This window comes from Nothobranchius furzeri, chromosome 15 (assembly GCF_043380555.1).
Source record: "Nothobranchius furzeri strain GRZ-AD chromosome 15, NfurGRZ-RIMD1, whole genome shotgun sequence".
Lineage (NCBI taxonomy): Eukaryota > Metazoa > Chordata > Actinopteri > Cyprinodontiformes > Nothobranchiidae > Nothobranchius > Nothobranchius furzeri.
Genome location: NC_091755.1, coordinates 26613413 through 26626504, shown reverse-complemented (window position 1 = coordinate 26626504; position 13092 = coordinate 26613413). Strand labels below are relative to the sequence as shown.

At 42.7% G+C, this 13092-nt stretch overlaps 1 protein-coding gene across 1 annotated transcript in view; it reads left to right on the top strand.

The window, feature by feature from the left end:
• Positions 1-13092, top strand: part of b4galnt1a (beta-1,4-N-acetyl-galactosaminyl transferase 1a) — a 66714-nt gene that overhangs the window by 48572 nt on the left and 5050 nt on the right. Inside the window, exons 7-9 of the mRNA XM_054745908.2 lie at positions 3250-3342; positions 3429-3616; positions 3693-3833. Of these exons, the coding sequence (XP_054601883.1) occupies positions 3250-3342; positions 3429-3616; positions 3693-3833 (422 nt within the window). The remainder of the gene's footprint in view (positions 1-3249; positions 3343-3428; positions 3617-3692; positions 3834-13092) is intronic.

Genomic DNA, 13092 nt, shown 5'->3' with positions numbered 1-13092 from the left:
AATTTGTTTTGTGTCTAGGGCATGTTTCAATGAGAAATAAGGACTGAAATGTACTTGACTACGTGCTTGACCTGCTGCTCAACAGATCAAACTGCTACTAGATATCTATATTTCCCTGTGGGCTCAGCCTAGTTGTACAGTTTGAGGCATATATAGACCAGCCACTCCCCAACTAGTAGAACCTGTGATAAGATTGACCTTGACTGAATGCTTCACTGCAGACTAAAGTATGGTTTTACAGCATTCCTGAGATACATAATGAGGGCAGCCGACAGCCTTGCCTGGGCTCGGGACAAGATAATATTCTGTCAAAGCATGGGGGGGATGCGATCAGACATTTATTGATAGAGATTATACGAGTTGGGTTGGTGGGGGGGTTGCTTGCCGATCAACTCCCTCACAGAGTTTCCCTGAACAGCATTGGCGGCGCCGGGGGGGGGGGGGGGCTAAAGCTACCCCTGGATTAGTCAGTGCACCCCCATAGCACCCCCAAGTAAATATTAGATTTTTTTTATTTTAACAATTTAATTTTGATTTAACGTGTGGATGTGATAATATTTAACATACAAAACAAAAATAATCAGTAAATTATCATATAGATTAGAGCCCTGCACGGGCCTAAAATCTGAGCCCGTGTCCGGCCCGAGGGGATTGAGCCCCAGCCCGACCCGGTCCGAAAAAGTTTTCAGGATTCTCTGGCCCGACCCGAGCCTGACTTTTTTTTAACCAACTAAATGAAAACAAAGTGCGTCAATCCTGACTAATGTGTTAAAAGACGTGCAGGATCCGATCAATTTGTTTTTCCCTCATTTACAGTCACGGAGATAACGGCACAGGCTCTGGTGTTAATCAAGTTAAATTTTCTCTCTCCAACAATTTTCACAAGAAAACAAAACAGTCAAAAGCAGGACTTGTGTTGTGTTGACCGGATAGTTCCCATATTTGACCATTTATTTTGATGGAGAAAGACTAGAATGAATTACCAAGATGCATGCAGACGAACTGACATTTTATTCGTTATGCACATTGCAGATGTAGCTAAATCACCCAAGAAAAGATTCCCATCTGAACATCTGAGCTGGACGTTGCTCAGCGCAGCTCACTGTCAGCGCATATGTGCACAGCGAGCTGAAGTTGTGGAGATTGGCTTGGAGCGCATCGCAGAACCAGGGCGCATGCGGGAAGATTCCTCCCACTGAAGCGAGTGCTTTCCAAACCCTGTCTCTCAGAGAGACTTGTCACTTACAAAATGTTCCCTGATTATGAAACTTTGGCTGAATAGGGCTTGTTCCTGTCTCCAATGTGGCAACGCATCCAGGAGCCGTCTGAGGAGAAGCCCAAAATCTCATCTCCTCTTCAGCTCATGAGCGCATATGATTACGCACAAGCGTGAGCCGTCAACCCGGTCCCACAGTAAGACCGGGTTGGGCCTGTTCAGGTTTACGCAGACAATCTTTACATAGAATTGACTTACAGATATAAAATTAATTCAGTAAAATATAAAGCATTTTATATAAATATCCATTCATTATTTTACAAGCACAGAGAGCCGTATCAGATGGATGGAAGAGCCGCGGGTTGCCGACCCCTGGTATAGCCTATAAAATGACATGTTTTCTCCAGGACCAGAGAGGACGCAAACTCAATACATCTCTTTTATTGTGAGGTAATAATTTCTCTGAGTTTTGCGGTTGCGAACGGGAATAGACATGCACGTTGCAGTTGCGGGCGGTAATTGTCAGAAATTCAGCGGGAGCGGGCAGGAGCGGGATGAAGAAAAAAGTCCCGCGCAGGGCTCTACTGCTGCGTTTAAGTGTTTCAATTTTTTTATGAATTCGATTAAAAATAAATGCGCCCCGCCCGGCCCATGTCCGAGGTAATTACACAGTCGTTAGCCCGAAGTCCGGCCCTCGGGCCAGGCCGACCCGAGGGCCTAGGGCTTCAGTGCAGGGCTCTAATGTAGATAGTACAAACTTAAACCAAAACAGGAAATTGATGTTAACCTTTGACCTCATGTTCCACCTGCGAACGAGTGAAAGGTAGAGCTAGTGGTAAAATGGATCGGATTTTGTTGCCCAAATTTCCACGGGTTCAGTCAGAAACGAATGAATCTTTGGAAGTGATCTCAGACCCACAAAAACCTACGGATCTGGATGAAGAGAGTCAACCCTCAACCGCTGCAGCAGTTGAGGGTTTTGCAGCTGGAAATGCTAACACTAATGTTAGCTAACCTTGCAACACTATAGATGGGTTTCTGTGTGGCTGTATGTGTTTATGATTTCATGGAAAAATCAGTGATTGTTCATGTGTTTATGATGTATATTAATGATTGTTTCAGGTGTTGTTGAGGTTTTGTAAACACATGTGTATCTGCTAGTGTTGAAGATGTTTTAGAGAACAATAGGTACGCATGACCACTTCCTTCATAGCACCCTCAACAAAAAGACTAGCTCCTTCTGCGGAAAAAAATTTCTGGAGTTGCCACTGCTGAGCAGGGGCAAATGTGTGTGGCCGGACGTTCTTTCATGGAGCAGAACGGTCCCGTCGCCCCACCTCACCATCAGCGAGCCTGTGTTTTAAGCCCGAATCACACTGTGGGTTTTTCAACTTTCGCTTAGCACTGCTCAAGTCACACTGTGAGGACTCCAGAAAGATGGCACATTGTCCAAGATTTCAGCGCACGACGTCTCGCTCCAACAAGACGCTCTAACGTCACAAGCACACCCTCCTGAAAAGCCTACATCACTAAAAGCAGTCAGCTAACTTAACAATAATGCTGAAAAGAGAAAAAAACATTGCCATTAACACTTACAGTATTTTGTTAGGCTCTGAACCAAACTCCAAAAAGGATTGTCCACTGTTGCTAATTCTACTCTCACATTGTACTCACGTCATTAGTTGTTCGAGTCAATCCCTAGGAGTATTTTCATTGGTCGATTGCAGATGGGAGTTGTGGGTTTTCAAGCAATGCTTGAAGACTGTTGCAGGCTGACTTTGGTCATGAGGTCGTAAGCTGTCACCGAGCCAGTCACACTGGATGGCCACAGACCCCAAATCACCCTCACGTTCACCCTTTTTGCCACAATTCTGTTAACGGCAAGAGATTTGTCTAGGACGGCCGAAAAACGCACTGTGTGGTCCGGACTTTATGGGGAATGTTACGCTAAGCCATGCCTCACACGCGGATAAACATACATGTTCATCTCCTCTGAAACTTTCCTTTTTTGTTATTTTTGATTTCTTTAACAGTTCTGTTTGCAACTGAGCATCATGAATCCTTTTTCACCATCAAGGTTGCACACAGAATCAGCCCAAAACTTTACAGTTCTGGATATGAAAGAGGTTAGTGAGGACTTACAGAGCATTATTGACTGTTGTACTCGATGCAGAATGTGTTAATATTTTTTATTTACTCCTTTTCCACTCAGAATACAACATTAGTTCTCTGGTTACTATTGCCACCAAGACCTTCTTACGCTACGACAAACTCAAAGATCTCATTGACAGCATTAGGCAGTTTTATCCCAACGTCACCATAGTGGTAGCAGATGATAATGAACACCCGCAGCCAGTGACCGGCCCTCACATTGAACATTACATCATGCCATTTGGAAAGGTAAAGATGCTTCCTCTAGCATTGTGAAACTCACTGTTGGTAAATTGTATTGATTTCTATTTTTTTTTTTACACAGGGTTGGTTTGCTGGAAGAAACTTGGCAGTGTCTCAGGTGACTACAAAGTATGTGCTCTGGGTTGATGATGATTTTATCTTTACTTCAAATACCAAACTGGAAAAGATGGTGGAAATCCTGGAGAAAACCACTCTGGATTTGGTGAGATGCCGCTTTTTTTTTTTTTTTTTTCTGATGTGCAGGTGAAACTTGAAAAATTAGAATATGGTGCAAAAGTCTATTTATTTCTGTAATTTAACTTAGACTGAGAGACCATTTAAAGGCTCAGGAACCCTTTGCAGGTGTTTTGGCGTAACTAGCTTCTTATAGAGTGTGACACTTTGAGGCTAGAATCTTTCATACCTCTTTTTCCAGTCAGAGGAGATGGTGCCTATCTGAGTACAGCCTAAACAGGTCACTAGTCCATCACAGGGCCATGCAAAAACACTCACTCACTCACTCACTCACTCACTCACTCACTCACTCACTCACTCACTCACACCAAGTAACATTTAGAGTCGCCACTTAACTGAAACGTGCATTTTTTTGGCTTGTGGGATGAAGCTGAAGTATCATGGTGACCCATGCATGTATGAGGGCGAGCATGCAAACTCTGTGCAGAAAGATTACATCCAGGATTTGAACTTGCAACATTTTTGCTACGAGGCAGCAATGCTACCATCTATATCACCATGCAGCCCCAGTCAGAAAACTGATGATGTTTTCCTGATAATGTGCTGTAGTTGTTCACTTCCTTTAAAAAAACACAACATGAACCCCTGCAGACACAAATACTGGTTTATCTAAAGAATTTAGAAAATTGTGAAAAGGTTCAATAAATGATGTCAGTAACTTCAGAAAGTGGTAGTTTATATATACGTTCTTTTACTGATGTGCATGGTTATTGTTGGACCCTAGGTGCAAGAAAAATGAGCAGGAGGTTGACAACGTTAATAGAAAGAAGTTTAGTGAAACCTGGAACTCTAATGAACAAGTATTTGTCAGGAAAACTGGAAAATGAGTGATGAAATGAATGATGGTGGCTTAAAAACTGGAAAAATGACTGGAAAAGCAGGTTAAACAATAGGGGCAAATGAGGTAAACAACTGGAGGATCTGTCAAAATGTGAATGAACGAGGATGTTTTTAAACAGTGGAACTTTGATTACCAAAGAAGGAAAGTTTTAGCAGATAATGCTGGAAACGGGAGTAAATGGAGCGGAGGAAAAACTGAACTAAATAACTAAAACAAACTGATTATATTGTGCCAATTACACATATTACAAGCCTTTATTGAGTTTTGATGGTTTTGGCTCATAGAAAACTCAAAATTCAATGTCTCAGAAAATTTGAATGTTGTGAAAAAGTTAAATACTGGAAAAACTCACACTACCACACCCTAAACGGCTAATTAACGAAACATCCAGAATGCACTGACCAGTCTTGACAAACTACTGATCAGTGGTGGCGTGTCATCTGCTGTTGTTGGTCCACAGTCAATGCAGACATCTGACAGGACATGTTGGAGCTCTTCATGCTTTCTTCTGCTGACGAGCCTTATGGAGAGGCTGATTTCATTTTCCAGCAGGACATTGACCATAGTGTTCCTGTGCTTGACTGGCCAGTAAACTGCCCTGACCTAAACCCTGCAGAGAATCTATGGGGTACTGCCAAGAAGAAAATGAAAGACACCAGACCCAACAATGCAGATCACCTGAAGGCTCCTATCAAAGTAGCATGGGTGTAGGAGACATATAAATGTAACGTGTCAGTCATAAGTGTATAACTATTGTGTTTGGGTATATTTTTGTAAAGCGTAGATCATCTCCTCCTTGAACCGTCACCTTATCATGGTGGAGGAGTTTGAGTGCCCTGAAGATCCTAGGAGCCATGTTGTCTGGGGCACTTTGTGCCCCTGGTAGGATCTCCCATGACAAATCGGTCTTAGGTGAAGGTTGAGACAAAGAACGGTTCAAAGGATCTTTCATGGAGGTAAAGTCAAAGAGTCGGAGTACCCGGCCCGGAGGGTTACCGGGGTCCCACCCTGGAGCCAGGCCTGGGGTTGGGGTCTGTGAGCGAGTGCCTGGTGGCCGGGCTTTCGCCCATGGGGCCTGGTCGGGCCCAGCCCGTACCGGATACAACTGTGGACCCACCACCCGCAGGAGGAACATGAAGGGTCTGGTGCAATGTGGATTGGGTGGCAGACCAAGGCGGGAGTCTTGGCGGTCCGATCCCCGGACAAGAAAACTGGTTTTTGGGACATGGAACGTCACCTCGCTGGCGGGGAAGGAGCAGGAGCTTGTGGCAGAGGTTGAGCGGTACCGGCTAGATATAGTCGGACTCACCTCGACACATAGTATTGGCTCTGGAACCCAAGTCCTTGAGAGGGGTTGGACACTCTCCTTTGCTGGAGTTGCTCCAGGTGAGAGACGAAGGGCTGAGGTTGGCTTTTTGTTAGCCCTAAGACTCTCTGCCTGTGTGTTGGGGTTTACCCCGGGGGACGAGAGGGTAGCTTCCTTGCACTTTCGGGTCGGGGAGCGGGTCCTGACTGTTGTTTGTGCTTATGGGCCAAATATCAGTTCAGAGTACCCACCCTTTTTGGAGTCCCTGGGACAAGTGCTAGATAGTGCTCCATCAGGGGACTCCATTGTCCTGCTGGGGGACTTCAATGCTCATGTGGGCAATGACAGCATGACCTGGAAGGGTGTGATTGGGAGGAACGGCCCGCCTGATCTGAACTTGAGTGGTGTTTCATTATTGGACTTCTGTGCAAGCCGCAGTTTGGCCATAACAAACACCATGTTCGAACATAAGGATGCCCATCAGTACACTTGGTATCAGGGCAGCCTAGGTCGCAGGTCGATGATAGACTTTGTAGTCGTATCATCTGACATGCGGCCGTATGTTTTGGACACCCGAGTGAAGAGAAGAGCGGAGCTGTCAACCGATCACCACTTGGTGAGTTGGATCAGTTGGCAGGGGAAGATGCCGCATAGACCTGGCAGACCCAAACGCATAGTGAGGGTCTGCTGGGAACGCCTGGCAGAAGAACCTGTTAAGACGATCTTCAAATCCCACCTCCAGCAGAGCTTTGACCTCGTCCCGAGAGCAGTGGGGGACATTGATTCCGAGTGGGCCTTGTTCCACTCTGCGATTGCTGAGGCAGCTGTTGCTAGCTGTGGTCGCAAGGTGGCCGGTGCCAGTCGTGGTGGCAACCCCCGTACCCGCTGGTGGACACCAGAGGTTCGGCGAGCGGTCAGGCTGAAGAAGGAGGTCTACAGGGCGTGGCCGATCTGTGGGTCTCCGGAGGCAGCAGACAGGTACCGGATAGCCAAGCAGGGTGCAGCAGCGGCAGTTGCTGAGGCAAAATCTCGGGCGTGAGAGGAATTTGGTGAGGCCATGGAGAAAGACTATCGATCGGCTCCAAAGAGATTCTGGCAAACTGTCCGGCGCCTCAGGAGAGGAAGGCAGCAACTCGCTCACACTGTTTACAGTGGGGATGGGGAGCTGCTGACGTCAACTGAGGCTATAGTCGGACGGTGGAAGGAATACTTTGAGGAGCTCCTCAATACCACTTATGCACATCCCAAGGAGGAACCAGAGCCGGGAGACCTGGGGATGGACTGTCCAATCTTGAAGGAAGAATTTGCTGAGGTAGTCAAACAACTACACAGCGGCGGAGCCACGGGGGCAGATGAGGTTCAACCTGGGTATCTCAAGGCTATGGATTTTGTAGGACTGTCATGGTTGACTCGTCTCTGCAACATTGAGTGGGCATCGGGGGCAGTTCCTGTGGAGTGGCAGACCGGGGTTGTGGTCCCCAGAAGGGTGACCTGAGGGTGTGTTCCAACTATAGGGGGATCACACTCCTCAGCCTCCCTGGAAAGGTCTACTCCAAGGTACTGGAGAGGAGGGTCCGATCGATAGTTGAATCTCAAATTGAGGAGGAGCAATGTGGTTTTCGTCCTGGCCGTGGAACTGTGGACAGCTCTTTACCCTTGCAAGGGTGATGGAGGGGTCATGGGAGTTTGCCCAACCAATCCACATGTGTTTTGTGGATTTGGAGAAGGCTTATGACCGTGTCCCCAGGGGCACCCTGTGGGGGACGCTCCAGGAGTATGGGGTGGGTGGCTTTCTGTTAAGGGCCATTCAGTCCCTTGACCAGAGGAGCGTGAGTTTGGTCCGCATAGCCGGTAGTAAGTCAGACCTGTTGCCGATGAGGGTTGGACTCCGCCAGGGCTGCCCTTTGTCACCTGTTCTGTTCATTACCTTTATGGACAGAATTTCTAGGCGCAGCCATGGTGTGGAATATGTAGAGTTTGGTGGCAAGAGAATCTCGTCTCTGCTTTTTGCGCATGATGTGGTCCTCCTAGCTTCTTCCAGCTCTGACCTTCAGCTCTTGCTGGGTAGGTTCACGGCCGAGTGTGAAATTGCTGGGATGAGGATCAGCACCTCCAAATCTGAGACCATGGTTCTCGACCGGAAAAGGGTAGCTTGCCAACTCCGGGTCGGGGGAGAGGTCCTACCTCAAGTGGAGGAGTTTAAGTATCTTGGGGTCTTGTTCACGAGTGAGGGTAGGAGGGATCAGGAGATCGACAGGCAGATTGATTCAGCATCTGCAGTGATGCGGACGCTGAGCCGATCTGTCGTGGTGAAGAGGGAGCTGAGCCAGAAAGCCAGGCTCTCGATTTACCGGTCAATCTACGTCCCAATCCTCACCTATGGTCATGAGCTTTGGGTAATGACCGAAAGAACGAGATTGCGGATACAAGTGGCCAAAATGAGTTTCCTCTTTAGGGTGGCTGGGCTCAGCCTTAGAGATAGGGTGAGGAGCTCGGACATTCGGAAGGGACTCGGAGTAGAACCGCTGCTCCTCCGGATCAAAAGGAGCCAGTTGAGGTGGTTTGGGCATCTGGTCAGGATGCCTCCTGGACGCCTCCCTGGGGAGGTGTTTCGGGCATGTCCTGCCGGCAGGAGGCCCCCGGGTCGACCCAGGACATGTTGGAGAGGCTACATCTCCAATCTGGTCCGGGAACGCCTTGGGGTCCTGCCGGAGGAGCTGGTGGAGAAGGCCAGGGAGAGGACTGTCTGGAGCTCCCTAGTTGGGATGCTGCCCCCGCGACCCAGACCCGGATAAGCAGAGGAAGACGACGACGGCATAGATCATTTGGTGGGGATTTAATTTAATCTGCTGCACCTTCTCAGGTGACATGGGAGAGGGAGAGTGGGTGAGTGGGTTGCCATGGTTTTGTTGACCCCCAGCTTTGATTGCTGTGATAATTATCTGTTTGATTAGTTTTGAGCACATTATACTCCAATAATTTGCTTTACTACAATAAAATTGTAGAAAAGTTTTTTTTTTCTTTTGAAGTCTCTGCGAATGTTTTAATGAGTGTATCGAGACGGCCTGACCTCAGCCTCGTAAGCGGCATTTCTTTGTTGCCTGCAATGCTGGGTTTTCATTCCACCTCATAAGCGCCACATGCTGATAACCGCCATGCCAAGATGCATATTAATGCAATAATATGCAAAGGAGTCCGCAACAACTATTGAAGGCAATTTAGGGATGTGTATCGGTGACATTTTTGCTATACGATATGTATCATCATACAGAGGAGATGATGCAATGTATCAAGATATATTGCGATACTGTTATGGTATTGCTGTTATGGTGTCTGAACCATAGCGATTTACATTGCAGTGGTGGAAACAAAACCCACTGCACACTGCTGCCAACTAGCGGAAGGTGTTTGAATTGCGCATAAGAAAAGAAAATACACAAATGTTTTCATGTAAATTCTTCAAAATAGTAGATACATAGCTTTTGAATATAAATATAATATTGCAGATAAAATCACGATATATTGCCATATCGATATTTTCTTGCATCTCTAGAAGGCATGAAAGCGAGCATACTTTTTAAGAAGCCTTGCATTTCTGTTTAAAATATCCGTTTCATTGGTCTAAAACAATATTTACATTTTCTGAGACACAAACCTGCATCATTAAAGGACATAAAGGAGACATTGCACACATTCAAAATATTTTCAAATGTGTATGTGTTGCACGTGCATAATAAACCTGGTAAACAAGAACACCTGTTGTTTACTTTATTCATTTTAATAGCAGAAGTCTTTATGCTCATTTTCAGAATATTAAAGATTATATTGATAATTTTGTGAGGCCGTTTAACATCATTGCAATATCAGAAACATGGATAGATTCAGAGCACGGTGAGGATTTTTTCTTGCAAGGTTACAATTTCCATTGTATCAATAGGAATGGAAAGGGTGGAGGGGTTGCGTTTTTCATTGATCAGTCCCTTTCATATAAATTTACTGAAAACTTGTCTATGGTTATTGATGAAGTTATGGAATGTATATCCATTGAAGTGAGTATTAAGCAAACAAAAAACATAGTGATTCATTGTGTATACAGGAAACCAGGAAGTGACATTGACACATTTATTGTTACAATGGAAAGTATTTTAATGTTAAACAAAAGTAAGATAACATATGTGTGTGGAGACTTTAATATAGATCTACTGAAAGCTACAGCACATAAGAAAACTGATGAATTTCTTGAGTTAATGTACAGTATGAGCATGGTTCCCCTCATTGCGAAACCAAGTAGAATAACTGCTGATAGTGCCACTCTTATTGATAATATATTTACTAATAATGTAGAAAGTATTATACATAGTGGACTATTGATAACAGACCTAACAGATCATCTCCCTGTATTTGCTATCCACGACTGCCATCCAAAGAAAGTAAAACCAGCTAAAACTTTAATGTATAAAAGGAGAAGAAAGGAAGAAGATTTACAAAATTTAAAAACGGAACTACGTAGTGTTAACTGGAGTAATATATATAGTGAACATGATGTGAATATTGCGTATAACTTATTTCTGGATATTTACAAAAGTATATATGATAAGCATTGTCCGATGATAAGACATAGTTGTAGAAATCGATATTCAGAGAAGCCGTGGATGACAAAGGGGATCCAAAATGCTTGTAAAAAAAAGAACACATTATATAAGCTATTTATATCACACAGAACTAAAGAAGCGGAGCAAAAATATAAAACATATAAAAATAAATTAATTACTATAATGAGGATGTGTAAAAGGAATTATTACAGTAATTTGATTGAAAGGAATAAAAGTAACATCAAAGGAATATGGAACGTGTTAAATACAATAATCAAGAAGCGTTGTGACGGTCTAAACCATCCAGATTATTTTGTCAGTAATAACAGAGATATTTATGATAGACAGTTGACAGTAGAACACTTCAATGAATTTTTTGTTGGGGTTGGTCCAAAGTTGGCTGACAAAATAAATAGTAATGTGGACTCTGAATCCAATGGTTATGGTGACGGAGACGGTGTGGCGGATTCATTATTACTTGAAGAAGTGACTCAAAAGGATATTCTTAAAATTGTCAGAGCATGTAAAACAAAATTTTCATTAGATGGAGATGACATAGATATGTTTTTAGTTAAACAAACTATTGATTGTATTGTCGAACCACTCACGTATATATGTAATTTATCATTTAAAACAGGAATATTCCCGAATAAAATTAAGGTGGCTAAGGTGGTTCCTCTTTACAAGTCTGGCAATAGGCATCAATTTACAAACTACAGACCGGTCTCCTTGTTACCTCAGTTTTCAAAGATATTGGAAAAGATTTACAATGATAAGCTGGAAAAATTTGTAGAAAAAAATGGCATTTTATTAGACAGTCAGTATGGCTTCAGATCAGGTAGATCTACTGCACAAGCTCTAATGGAATTGGTTGAAGACATATCCACATCGCTTGATCAGAAAAAATATGTTCTGGGAATTTTTAATGATTTGAAGAAAGCCTTTGATACAGTCGATCACAAAATACTTTTATCAAAAATGGAGAAGTATGGTATAAGGGAGACAGCTCTCAATTGGCTAAAAAGTTATTTGAGTAACAGAGCTCAGTATGTGCAGTTGGGCTATCACAAGTCTAGCTGTCTCGAAGTTCACTGTGGAGTTCCGCAATGGTCGGTACTTGGCCCAAAGTTATTTCTGTTATATATAAATGATATTTACACAACTTCAAAATTATTTAAATTTATTATGTTTGCTGATGATACAAATATTTTGTGTTCAGCAGAAGATATACAGCAACTTATACTAAAGGTCCAGAATGAATTGAGTGAGCTTAAGAATTGGTTTGATAAAAACAAACTGTCGTTAAATGTCAGCAAAACAAAGTTTATGTTATTTGGAAATAAAAGAAGTAGTAAAGAAATCTATTTGACTGTTAATGAAATAGCCATTGAAAGAGTGTATGAAATTAAGTTTTTGGGGATATTGATTGATCATAAGCTCTGTTGGAAGCCATACATACAATATGTGTGTTCTAAATTAGCCAGAAGCATTGGAATAATAAATAAAACAAGATATTCTCTACCACAGAAAGCACTACACACACTTTATTGTACTATGATTCTACCATACTTATCATATTGTGTCGAAGTATGGGGCAATACTTATAAATCTAATTTATTAAAGATTTGTGTTCTCCAAAAAAGAGTGGTAAGGATAATTATAAATTCTGGATATAGAGATCATACAACTCCATTATTCTACAATTTAAGATTACTCAAATTTTTTGACTTAATTCAATTTAAAACTGTCCTTGTACCGTATAGGGCCATGATGGGTGTACTGCCGTGTAATTTGCAAAGGTTGTTTAAAACTCATGAAGAGGGTTATGAATTGAGAGGCGTTAAAAACTTCATTTTTCCATTATACCGAACAACTATGAAAAGTATGTGTGTATCTGTATGTGGTATCAAACTGTGGAACAAACTTGATGTGACTTTAAAATTATGTAAAAACATTAGATCATTTAAAATGTTGTATAAACAACTTATAATTGACTCATACATAAATAGCAAGTGATAAAAATGGTAATTGGCTTCAAATGGAATATTTTGTTTTTGTTGTTTATTGGTTTTGTTTTCTTTTTCTGTAGATTCATGTGAACAATTGTTTTGTAACTGTCTTTTTATGTAGCATCTAGCAAGGTGAAGATAGAACGACCTGCATAAAGAAAATTTTTTTTTCTTTCAAATTTGTTAATGTGAGCAAATGTGATTTATTAACTGAATTGGGGCTGGACTAGATAAGCTTTTGCTTCTTCCAGTTCCCTCTCAAATGGTTTTATGTTATTGTATGTTTTGTATTGTTTCATTCAACAGCATATGTTTATCATATTCCTCATTTTAAAAAAAAATAAATAAAAAATTTTTTTTGTATGCACCAGGAATATGGGGGAGTGCATATGCAATTTCATGTTTTCGATGGTTTGAGATAAATAAATAAATAAAAAATAAAAAATACTTTGTTGACATGAGATAATGTATGAAAATGA